Here is a 13,686-nt window from a genome sequence, read left to right on the forward strand (position 1 = left end):
TTTCGCCGACCTCGGAAGGATGACAGGCTGAGTCAACCCCCTGGTGTATTAATTCAGTGGCCCAACGGGGCTTGAACTCAGGACCTTTTGGATTCACTGATAGATCCTGTAAAAACTAAATGTAATAATATCCTAAGGGTCGTAGTTTAACTGCCACATACATGGGCATATTGAAGAATACACAAGACAACGTGGATTGTTCGACAAGATAAACCCATCCAATGAGTTTGGGGGAAGAGGTGTCATTTCCTGGGGCACTCTGGGTATCAGTAATGTCACAACAATGGCATCGCCTTTCTCACCACACTCAGCACGGCATATCCTCAAGAGCAATTTTCTCCTCCGCATGGATGCCAACCTAAGGGGATTGTCCATGCTCTTATCCTTTTACATGATTAACGTCAAGCAATGAAGCAGAACATATCATTTTAGTCTTTGATATGACTGGGCTGGGGTTTGAACTGCCGACCTCCCAGACTCGGAAGAATGTCCCTGCTCTGATGGCCTACCGACCCATACTTAACCAGCGTAGCGAGTCTGCCCAACACGACTTGAAGGTCTTTGTCATGCATTCAACCACAATATGCTGCTGTGATGATCAGGAGAATATTTTGAAATAAAATAAATGTTGAACTTCCTTGAACTGTTGTGTCTCATTAAAACAATATTTTTTTTGAACGCCCACAACAGTTCTTTTTCATATCCTGCAAATACTCAGACTCTGATTGATGTTCCATATTGCACCAAGCACAAAATAAAAGCATTTCACACCATACTTTGGATGATGAAAAGAGGATTATGGAAATATTTAAGATTATTCAGCAGATTATGAAAGCAGAGCATTCTGGAATTCGCTATCAAAAATATTTTTTCACATCTTGAATTGGCACATCTATCTTATCCAGCTAACGGGGAGAGTCAACCCCACCTGGTATTAATTCAACAGCCAAGTGGGATTTGAACTCAGGATGCTAAGATCCCAAGCCCACCACCCTAACCAACATCAGGCAGACATCTGTCATCTATTATTGTAATGTGGAGTTGGGCATTCTCAGCTGATTTTGTGATCTTTACAAACTCGTACATTGCCGGTGTTACATTATATGACGTCAAAATGTTGAAGCTGTGCATGATACCATTCACAAAACGACCTGACATGAAAATGGTGGTGTAGTTGCCAATTTCAATCACTAATAGGTCTTCTGAGCACACCTCCATTGACTACAAGGTAAACATGTACCTTGCGTCATCGTCCACATCATCACTACACATTGAATTCCCGTTTCTACCAATACACATTCCAAAAATATTGTACATTTTGAGGTGAGACATCTACGAACCCTTCGGCGACGGGTACCCTGCTCGTAGATCATAATGCTTTGTCTTTTCATGTCAAATTGCGTTCCTTTGTTGAACAGTTGGTCATGAGGGATGTGAAAGTAGATTTACCATCTGCTTCCGTGCACATGGCAAATCTTCATCATTTCTCCAGGGAATGGGGTCTAAATGGTAGGATAATCTAATTTGTCAAGCATATAATTGAGGATTCTTTGGAATCTGAACGGACTCTGGGAAGCGAACACAATAGGTATCGAAGCAGATTTTGTCATGGGGAAAGATGCGGCAACCAAAGATATAAAAATTAAAGTCATAACACATACCGACCGGCACAGTGCCATTTGAAATCAATGCCTACCATCAGGTTTACCTCTTACTAATCAACCTTGTAAATACATACATTAAATGTCTGAATGACTGAATGACTTCTCATTCATAAGGATAGCAACCAAATGTATTACAAGTCAAGCGAATGTGGAATTTTCAAAATGACATTTGAATTCCAACAATGCCTTTGGTGCATGCGCTGTGCGTGTGTTTTCAGTGACTCGGTTCTGCTCATGCCTGGTGTTGGCTTAACGGTTAGGGTGGTGGGCTTGGGATCCTAGGATCCTGAGTTCAAATTCCATTCGGCTGTTGAATTCATAGCAGGTGGGGTTGACTCTGCCTGTCATCCTTCCAAGGTCGGCAAAATGAGTGCCAGCATGCTGGTATCCTGTGTCGGAGTGGTGACCCATCCAGGATTGTGCCCAATAGCCAAGGAGATTGATTCGGCAGGACCAACGCTCTGCACAGAGTATGGTCCCAATGGATGGATTGATGGTTCTGCTCACCGAGCACTTTTAACCTGCCAACCTGCTATTACTAGCATGACATCTGTATTTCGTGGAGTTGCCACAGGCCTGTGATCTGGCAGGGCTATTCCTGCACCATTTATCACATAGTATAATTCAAGAAGTGTCGATTTATGTTTTGCATGTTTTTTTTTTTTGTATTCAGACTCTAAGCTCGTGGAAGAGCGAGAACACTGAACACATCATGATGCAACAGAAAAAAATGGAAGAGCATAAAGAAAGGGGTGGGGGGGGGCACCAACAGCAGAGCTGAGGGACGAAATAGAGGGAGACTTTGACAAACAATGTATTTGGGAATGAATGAGGGGTCGTGGAGGAGGCATGGGGTGGACAAGATGGATACAGGAGCAAAAAATCAGAAGGAAATCTGAAACAATTAAGAGGTGGGTGGTTTAATGAGAGTATAAAAATCATAGTTTTGGATTGGAGATGATCTGGCAGTGAACTTGAACACCTGTGGGGAAGAATGAGATTGAAGAGAAGGTGGAAGTTGATGCCACAGGTGGGGAAAAAAGAGGAACGACTGAGTGGAGATGAGCAGTCATTCTGGATTTTGGCAGTTTCACCAGAAGGGGGTTGATGTTCGATCGCATGTGCCCTGCAGAAACTGGGGAGGGGGGGAATGGAAAGAGCAGAGGGTGCAAGCCGAGAAAGGAGGTGGTTGAAGACAGACTACCAACCTGTCCGGAATGGTAAGTGTAGTTTGCCCAACAAAGATCATGGTTGATAGTGAAACCCAGGAGTTTGAATGACTGAACTTCCACAAGCGAATTGTTTTTAAAAAGTAGATGAGGGAAGGGGGTATGCCAGACAGTCCTTTCAGAAAGACATAGTGAGTGTGATATTTGTCAGTATTGAAAGACATATTCTAAGTGTTTTGTCAAGTCTGAAGAGAGGGAAGAGGTTGCATCCTGCCTGTCTGAAGGACGAGGAACATCACGGATGTTGGAGTCATCAGCAATTAGAAAAAGAGGATTTTCCAGAGAGTCAGAGAGATCACTGATGAGGATCAGGAATAGGACTGGGCACAGAATACTGCCTTGTGGCACTCCAGCCTTGAGAGGGAGAGGAGGTGGAAGGATTCTGTTGAGAGACACACGTTGGCTACGAGGATAGAGGAAGTCAGTAAGCCATGTGTGGAGTTGGCCTCGAATGCCGTAGGCAGCGAGTTGGAGAGCAAGTCAGGATGTCAGATTGTAGGCTCTGTCGGTATCGATTATACTGGTGGGCTCATAAAAAATATGCATATTGTACGAACAATTTTTTTTGTTAACGCAGGTTCCATTCATGATGTACACATCGTTGATGCACGGTAATTTTTGAAAGTATTCTCACATGGGACTTACAATTTTCCCCATGATGAGAATGGTTATTTTACTTCCAACTTCAACTTGTATTGAAAAAGATTTTGTTTTAAAGTGAGATCAGTGTTGGTAATCGGCACCGGCTGGTATCGCCATCAAGGATCACTATGACTATTGTAGATCGCTGGACCGGTATGACTATACCGGTGTCACTTTCGTGGATCACCGTTTGAGTAATCAGCACAGGCTTTCTAAAGTACACCCAATTCATATAAAATGACTAATAGACAATTGCTTTAAAAACAGCCACGAGGGCAAAGAAAACCACAATTGAGTGTATGGTACTCGGATGCTGAGGGTTAAAAGTTAAAACCTACTGTATTTCGTGGCATATCTTGATGTCATATTGTTACGAATCTGGCAGCCATGAGCACTCAACATTCAGGTCCCTGAAGCTCAGTTATTTTGTTAAGTATATGTGTATAGTTAGAATCCATCCACTGTGTCTAATGGGAATTAAGTGTACGTGTGCTACGGGTTATTTTATAGTTAGGATTTTTACACCACCAACAACAATGGCATCCTCCCTGGCTTCCTTCTACCATCGGCCTTTCTGACGCGCATACGTGCCGAGCGCCTGTGGGCGGAGTTCCATTGGCAACCGACGCATTGGCTCCACTCCAGGGTCAAGCAAGACTTGTTGTCTTCAGCCAATGGGCAAAGCGTGAGCGACGTATGTCGCCCGAAGAAGGAGGAATGCCTCTCAGGGGGGACGGGCCGCGAGGATGCTCGCCATGCCCCCCCCCCGGATGAATCACAAACGGCGAGCGGATCGCCTGACTCCAACCGGCCAATCCGGAGGCGAGTTGCGTTGGGGGAGGGGGGGGGAGTGAAGAGAAGAGCGGGTGTGCGCAAGGAGGTCGTCTTTTTTTTTCCCCCCTTGAGCCTGTCCCGCGGATTGCCTGTCTGCGAGTCTGTCCCGACAAGAATCGCTTTCCTGACTTGTCTGCTAGCGCTCCCTGTCTTGCCGCGTGCCAGACGAGCGTGCTGGAGCCCGACGCTGCCCTCCATACCCGGTGCTTGCAGCGGCATCGAGTTGCGGGTTCAAGTCCCGCCGAGCCGGATCATCAAGGGCCCCATGAGGCGGGAAGGTCCAAGCTCGCATCCTTACCTCCAGCTCACCTTCCCTCCGAGCTGGGGGTATCAAAGGCTGCGGCCATCATTTATTTTGGGGTGGGTGTATCTGTGTGTGGGCCCGTCTTCAAGTAGAATTGTGTAAGTACTTTCTTTTGCTCATTGTACATTACATTTCTTATTCGGATAACTCTGCCATTTGTGTGCTTCCCTCCCCCCCCCCCCATTGTAAATAAACCCCCTCTTGTTGATTGTCCCAGCTTGTCCTTGTCCTTTCTGCCATCGGTTTTCCGCGCTGCGAACAGGAATTAGGAGGCCTCATTCTTGCCGTAATTGTGCAATTGGCCGGCAGGGTTCTGGTACTCTCCGCTCGGGGTACGACTCGGATCCGGCTTGGTAACGGCCCGGATCATGCAGATCCTGCCAAGGGTGAATTTCCCCGGTCGTTTGGACGACGTGGGTAATTAGGTATATTGGAATTGCCAATTGACCCTACCCCACGTGGTCGACCTATTGGCGATCTTCGGTTCGATAAGGGACCCGTGACCTTTCGGATTTATCTGAAAGGTACGACCTAAATTCCGGGTGTTCGGTGGAGCCGACTCTACTGCTCCCCCGAGCGGTCGTGCTCGCCACCGAGACCTGGCCTCACAACAATATGTTCCACTGGTCCATGTGTAACTGACTGCATCAAATCTCTTTAAATCGTGTAGTCCATTTACGGAATTTAGAGTGTAAATATGTTTCTTCGATTTGTTCAATGTTCATATCACAGCTCAGTATATTGTTACGGTTGTGGAAATTTACAGAACACCATTCAGGTTCCCCAGAGATCAGTTATGTCGATAAGTGTGTTTTCCAGGTTAGATTTCCCCACCGATGTATAACGGGATTTATTCGTTTACCGGGCTGTGCATCTTTGAGTTAGTCGTTATTCTTTTTCTATCTTTATCCCCAAACAAACAACATCTCCTCTCCATCATCTCCACAAACAACAAGTCCTCACCATCATCTCCACAAACAACATCATCTCCTCACCAACATCTCAACAACAAACAACATCTCCTCACCATCATCTCCACGGCGCTGCCATCTTTTCACCAACATCTCCACAGGCGAACACGATGTCATCCTCGCAGCGGCAGGGTGTTTTCAAACACGGCCGCGTTGTGAGAGTGCTCTGAAACACGTCCGCGCATGACTTGCCGAACGGATCAAAATGACGAAAGGGGCGGAGCCAACTGGGGGTGAAGGGTCGAAGGTGAAAGACCAAGCGCCCCCCCCCCCAAACCCAATAAAAAGGCGGGCTGAAACGCCGAGAAGGGTTGGTGAGAGAGTTGGGCTGGGCCGTTACAGTCCAGAGAGTCGAGCCTGCAGTGGAGTTTGGAGTCCAGTGGAATGTGGAGTCCAGTTCAGAGGAGTCGGTGTGGAGAGCACCAGAGTTGGTCGAATTGCAGCCGGAGAGAAGTTGCCAGCCAGCTATATAATGGTCCGAGCGAAGCTGAGGAGTGATCGGGCTCTTAAAGAGCATCAACTCAAAAAGAGCAAGGCCCGTTCACTCCTCTGAAGCGTCGTCGGTCAGGCCCGATCGACCAGGCCGCGCTGCTAGGCCCTGGACCAACCGAACTGCCATTACAATAGCTGCCTCTTGGACAACCGAGACATACGGAGGGTCGCCGACGAAAAGACGAATAATTAGGTACATCTGCGCGAATAATTAGGTACATCGACAATTCGGCGATCAACCCTGTAGCGCGTGGACAGAAGAGTTGGCTGATTTATGGTGTGGTTAACAACACCCGTAGCTGGGTTTCGGCATTGATCCGAAAAGCTGCGACTGGATTTCCACGTTCGGTGGGCGCGCGCGGCCGCAATCGGGATAAAGGCGGCCGTCCGCACACCGGAACGGGCAAAAATCCACAAAAATATCTTCCCATTATTTATTTTTCATACATTTTTTTTTTCGGTATACCAGTATAATGGGTATATTTAAAACTAGTGAGGTACCCATGCTATGCATGGGAGGAGCTGGACAGTCGGTTTGTAAAGGACTTGGGCAAAAAATGGGGAAGAAAAAAAAAACTACAAATGCCGCATCCGCGAATGTCATGGGTGGAAACCCTCACATTATTTCCTGATTCTGCTTTAAACTCGATCTCTCTATATTTTCATTAAAAACAGCATCATTCCAATTACAAATGAATACTATTTCATTAATTTAACAAAATACAGTACAATGTTACAAGTACATCTTGGTTCGCATCACTCAGCTGACTCGCTTCGCAGATATAGTTCATTTTGAACGTGTCCCAGATTGAAAAAGCTAAATAAATGTTAAAGTGCCATTTTGTGTGGCAATAACCTGCTACAATCGGGGGGGGGGGGGGGAGGGTTGTGAAAAAGTATGACATTTGGACATCTTGAGTTAGATGCTCCATGGAGAGTTTTACAAAATGGGTCCTGGCAATTCATCAGATCCATAAATGATAGAATGTACACAATTTATTTACTTCCAATCCTATGTGAATACATGTCCTTGTACATGTGAATTGAAGATTGTTCATAAATCCCAGATATCTGAAATGGCTATGTTTGGAGCAATGCTGAGTTGCAACTTCAGATATTGTCTCTGAAGTTGTGATATTTTCCATCGTTACCTTGATAAAGTTGTTGCAGTCGAGCAGGTATGGCAAATAGTGGAGGTAATTGGACTTTCCTCTTGGAGCAACAAAGTGGAAAATGTTAATAACAGGAATAGTGTATTTTTTCTGTGAAATATCACTGCAGTATCGTGGCTGAACTCATTTGGCATTCATCTTTGTGATTTTACTCAGGTGAGCTTATATGACCGAGCAGTGTCAGTAGGTGGGTAAGTGAGCGAGTGAGTGAGGAGTCGGTCAGTCCATAAACACTTCAGTCATTATTGCTTGAACCAAACACACAATTTTGATGAAACTCGGCCACGAGCTTCACATCTGATGCCTAATGAAGGTGTATTGACCGCATCAAAATCTGCACTCATTAAGGGGGGTCTATGTGGGAGTGGGGGAGGTGGTTTGACCCCCCCAAAAGTAGGTATTTCCTCTCTTGTCCGAAAAAAACACGCACAATTTCAATGAACCTTGACAACCTTCATCACCTGTGATGTACCAAAATTTCTTCACGACATGAAAAAATAATAATAATAATCAGGGTCCACGAGGGTTTGAGTGACTGTTCCTCCTGATCCAGGTGAACTTGAGGACTCCCACTCCTATTTTTTATGTGGGGAGGATTAACGAGTGTATTTATGTTAACGGCCACCATGGTGCCGTTAGCTCGACTGTTTAGAGGCGAATGTGTGACGTGAAGCCTGGTTAACGTCCCTCTGGGGGACACCACAGACACTGATTAATTATCCGGCCTGTGAGACACCGAGAAGAAAGTAAATACCTATGGATTATTTTTTTTAATGCCGTGAACAAACTTTGATACATCACGGGTGATAAAGGTTGTGGTCAAGTTGCATTGAAATTGTGTGTGTGGTTTCAGAGAAGAAAGCAAATACATATTTTGGGGGACAACCCCCCTGTAGAACCCACTGAAACCCCAATTTTTTTTTTAATGTCATGAACAAACTTCAGTACATCATGGGTGATGAAGGTGGTGGTCAAGTTTCGTCAGAATTGTGTGTAGTTTATGAGATGAAAGCAAATGCATATTATGGGGGGAACTCCACCCCCTCCCCTCGGAGACACCGGAAACACACCCTTAGACCCTGATCTTTTTTATTTATTTAGTTTTAATGGTGTGAACAATCTTTGGTACATCACGGGTGATGAAGGTTGTGGTCAAGTTTCATTGAAATTGTGTGTGTGTAGTTTCGTTTGAGAAGAAAGCAAATACAAATTTTGGGGGCTAACACTCACCCTCTACAGCCCCTTCAAGCCCAATTTTTCTCATATCATGAATAAACTTTGGTACATCATTGGTGATGAAGGTTGTAGTTAAGTTTTATTGGAATTATGTGTGTCGTTTCTGAGAATAAAGCAAATACCTCTTTGGGGGGGAGGGAGCCCCCCAATAAGCTCCCTATATATATATATATATATATATATATATATATATATATATATATATATATATATATTAAAAAAAAAATTTATGCCATGAACAAACTTTGGTAAATACACGTTGATGAACATTGTAAAGTTTCATTGAAATCGTATGCGTAGTTTCAGAGAAGAAGTTGCAAGTATTTGTGGATGTATGGATGAACGGACCGACGGACTGATGGACGGACAATGTGCCATCCCATATGCTCCCCAGAACTACGTTCCAGGTGAGCCAAAAACGAAGACCCTCCCACATCTCAAAACTTGTGAAAGGAGGGAATAACCAATTAGCTGTCACCTAATCAATTGTACCCAGGTGACTAGGATTATATAAACAAATTGACTACTCCAGTGCTCTTCCAGCCGAAGAAGCTCCATAAAGCAACCATGAAAGATTGCCCAATGTAAGCCCTTTGCTGTTTCACATCCTTCCTAGAGTTCTTCCACAGCTGTAAAAAAAAAAAAAAGTCACAAATAGGACACTCATGAGAATCCCAATGCTACACACACCCCTCAGCTGCCAGACCGGTTTCATCGCTTGTTGGCGAATCATCAGTGATAGCGCAGACAGAAATGCATACCAACGAGGCTCCCTTGCATGTACCACGTGAAAACGTCAAAAACATTCAACATTTAGATAAAAAGACGAAGACCCACCCACATGTCTCACCTGTGAAGGGAGGGAATAACCAATTTGCTCTCACCTAATCGATTAAACCCAGCTGGCTCGACTAATCCATCGTTTACAGGGTGAATCAGAATAATGTATGAACACTTTAAAGCGCTGTATTTGGTAAATGCCATGATTCATTTGGTTGAAAATTTTTGCATATTATATTGTTGGGGCAAGTAAAGTATTTCTAATTTTTTGCAGGGAAACCCCTGTCTGATCCACATGGAAAACACTCAACTCACATTTCGGCAGAGGAAAACCATCGCAAAGTGTTTATACATTATTCTGATTCACCCTGTACACACACACACACACACACACACACACACACACACACACACACACACACACACACACACACACACACACACACACACACACACACACACACACACACACACACACACACACACTCCACATTTTATCAAGATTGTGTTGCAGTTTTGCAACAACGTACCTCAACTCACTTACGTGACTTGATCTGCTTCTGATGAGGAAAACGCAAGTTATGCCTGCTCGTAAGTCTTGTACTGAAGGTGACATCGTTTTTTTCACCCAAATCCCATGAAATATTCTTTGCTTTTTTTGTGAGCTTTTTTTGTTGCCCGTCCCTCCGACAAGGTGGAAGACGTGGGACATAAAAATGAGCTCCGTCCAACGGATCGATCATCCGTCCATGTACTTTTGTGTACCTGCTATTTCAAAAACCATTGAACATTTAGCTCTCATATTGCAGATCTCTATGCCTCATGGCATTATCTTAACCTCATTAGATCACTGCTGTGATTGGCAGAATTATGTTACCAAGATGCAAAAAAACGTTGAACATTTAGCTTTCATATTACACGGATCTAGTCCTCATACCACCCAGAATGCGGGGTATATAGAGTATCAGCTCCTTGTCTGTCTGGCATAACCCTGGTATTACTGGTTATCCTTCAAGTCTGAGATTCCTGAGTACTGTACTAGGATTCAAGGCAATTAATGTTCTTTTGCTCACAAATTTTAATGCTTCCTACGCTTGTTATTGCATTAGTTTACTATTTTAGATCTTCACCAAACTTTACTGTTGGAAGATAATGGGATAGCTAAGAGAGGGTGTGCTTGTCTGACAAGATTTGATTTGATACACTTACCTTTGAGATGTCAAGTCTGAGTTTGATTCAATAAACTTTCAGATTGGTGTTTTACGTGCAGGAGGTTGTATCACAAAATGCTCTTTCCCTTGGATGGACCGAAATCCGAGTGTCACATATACTAGCATTAGTTATGGTGTCTTTCGTGAAGAGTATGTGGGTTATTGCCGGCACCTGAACAAATTATTACTTCGTGTCACCTGAAGTTGAATGTCAGGCTGTCTAGCTTATCTTTGTCCTTTTGTTTCATTAGGATAATGGCAAATAATGTCAAGATAATGAATATATGACCTCCAATGACAGCGACCATGGACCACTATCCAAATGGAGTGAAATGGAATTTGACAAGTACGCATTAACAACAGTGCTGGAGAGTGCCGTTTCTGATTAAATAATTCAACATTTGTAACACGGCTTTCAACCGTGACAAAACTCACTTATTCTATCACCATCTGGTAAAACCTTCCATCTACTTCTGAAACAAACCCCCTGAAATTTAGTCCCTAAAATGTTTGGGCCTCACCATCAGCAACAATCTCTCTTCAGCAAACCACATGTCTAAGTTGACCTCCAAAGCCAGCCGCTGGACTGGGCATCTTCAATTGTGCAAATTCCTTCCTTGGCAAATCCTAATTTTGAACAATGTTCAAGGAATTCATCAGCAGCTCAATGGAGTACTGCTCTTTGCTTTCGGCTGGTTTCCTTGCCTCATCCGTCACTTCTTAATATCATGGAGACCAAAGGTATCAAAAATCCTTGGAATCTCCTATGATGAAACTGAATCTCTGGGTCTATTATTCCCTCAACCGTACACCCCTCCCACCCCCCATGTTTCTGTAGGGCGCATGTAGTCTGCTAATAACCCACTTTCTGATGAAACTCCATAAATTCAGGGTCACTGCTCACCTACATTCTTTTGATCCTCTTTTTCTCTCACCTATGGGAACAGACTGAGGAAGTTGGTTCATCTCATTCCTCCCTCGAGGACTGATGAGATGGCTGTTCACCTCTTCATTGGGTTATTTCTCATCAATATCCATGATCTTTTCTACCCTCATGAATTCCTCCCAAACCCTCCTGTGACATTTCTCCCAAAAATGTCAAAGTTGAAAAAGGTAACACACACCCTGTTGGCTCTGGTACTTCTCGACCAATGAAAAAAACAAAATGGTTTGTTAAGCTGAAATGAAATTTGGCCACAACTCTTCAATCTATTTGTCAAATGAGGGAGAGCTATAATTGTACTTTCATAATACTCTCAGTAGTAAAACGCTTTCAAAGAGCATTGCCACTTAGCTTTGGGAGCAACAAAATGAAATAGTATCTTTTTGCTAATTGGATTGAACATCATTATCCTTTGTTCTGGTGGTGGCCTTGCATTGAGCAGTATTACAAAAGAAAGTACATGGACAGGAGAGAAATTTCTGAACAGGTAATATCAAGGAGTTAAACCCGGTGGTGGCTTAACAGTCAAGGCGGCCGACTTATAATCTTAAGGGCCCGAGTTCAAGCTCCTGCTGTACCATAAATAACACCAGGTGGGTCCACTCAACCTGTCATCCTTCCAAGGTCGTCAAAATGAGTACCAGCTTTACTGGGAAGAAAGAGCCATTCGAGTCTCCTGCGTGAGAGTGGTGACGTGCTCAGGGTTGTGCCGTCTTGCCAATGAAAGTACCCCAGAAGCCCTGTGCACCTGATGGCATGAAAGGTACATTTCGGTTATGAACAAGGGACTTCGAAGCAGAGGGAGGCTATTCAGCCCATCATGTCTGCGCTACAGATGATGGAGATAAAGGTTAAATAACTCATGACGAAGATTCAGGTTAGGTAACTCATTAAAGGCAAGAACAAATCAATTCAATAATGATATGCTGGCCATTGATTTGTCAAGTCTGAGTACAAATCTCTGTTTTTATTTCCTTGTGATACATCAGTGGCACTGTTTACAGGAAGTATTTTGTCTTCATCTATGGACTTTGATCTAACCAAATCTACCATTGGAGTTTAGGTTCCATCACAGCTGTGACATTGCATCTCAGATCATGCGATCCTTTTGATGGGGGTTGTCCTGTGTGTGTTGTCAAAGTGGGACTTCAAGGCCAAATTTGCTGTCCTGAGTTCATTCTATATTTTGCTTTACCTATCAGATGCAAATGAAAATGAGCCAAATTGTCTTAACATGAGTCTTAGTCTTGCGATTTATCGAGGTAGCATTCTTCAGAGCACTTACCAGGGAAACTAAAGAGTAACTTTTTTAATAAAGCCAAAGTAACTTCAAAAAAATTTAAAAAGTATAATTTAGCCAATGATAATGATGGATACTTTGTTCATTTACCTGTATACTCGGTGTATATTGTGCACCTTCAGGGCAGAAGATCCTTCAACACAGCAGCTCCATCTTGCAAACTGTAGTTCTCTTGAACCCCACAGAGGCGACTGTTTGCCAAGAGGTGAGATGTCTCTTTGGGTTTATGACAACATGAGTCTGAGTTCTGATTTCTCGCACCAGTTAAAACGTGTCGTTCTCAATGCTCCAAATAACTTGATGTGTGCCAAAACAGGTTTAAATGACATAGGAATGAGGCTTGAAAATATTTTTAAGCAAACTTTTCATTTGTCTGTTGCAGTGACATTGCACTTTAAATAATTATCATCCACAAATTTATACTGTGCCTTCGTTGCCATTGAAATGTGTTTGCAAGAGGCACGACCATTACACAATGTGGCATATGAATAATGAAGGACTTACTTCCTGAATTGTCATACCGAAGAAGATGAAATATATACTGTGACGATTGTGAGCCAGCAGGACAAAGGACAAAGGACAAAGTGCATCTACATATGAGGCCCGGCGAGGAGGAGTGATGTAAGCGACATTTTTTTTAATGATATGATGATGATAGGCTCGGATGATAGGGGAAGGGTTAAAATAGTGCTATATGGCATTAACTCCAAAATGGCTGATGGGTCCCTTACATCACTCCTCCTCGCGGCGCCTCATATATTAAAGCTAGTTATGCCTTATAATTCTTTTTCGCTGCTAGGATATGTCGTATTCAATGGTGGAATGGATCCACTATTCCCGGAATTTTCCAGTATTGTATCACTTACGAATAGCGGGGTCAGAGAGAGAGAGAGAGAGAGACAGAGACA

General features: G+C 43.7%; 1 protein-coding gene across 2 annotated transcripts in view; it reads left to right on the forward strand.

Moving 5' to 3' along the window:
• Positions 1 to 13,686, forward strand: part of LOC147020655 (microtubule-associated protein 1B-like) — a 90,827-nt gene that overhangs the window by 32,576 nt on the left and 44,565 nt on the right. For both annotated transcript variants that reach the window (XM_085896189.1, XM_085896188.1), the window contains exon 3: positions 12,901 to 12,983. In XM_085896189.1, coding sequence (XP_085752315.1) covers positions 12,901 to 12,983 — 83 coding nt within the window. The remainder of the gene's footprint in view (positions 1 to 12,900; positions 12,984 to 13,686) is intronic.

Source organism: Eptatretus burgeri, chromosome 9, assembly GCF_056783735.1.
Source record: "Eptatretus burgeri isolate ZD-2024b chromosome 9, Ebu_testis_v1, whole genome shotgun sequence".
Classification (NCBI taxonomy): Eukaryota; Metazoa; Chordata; class Myxini; order Myxiniformes; family Myxinidae; genus Eptatretus; species Eptatretus burgeri.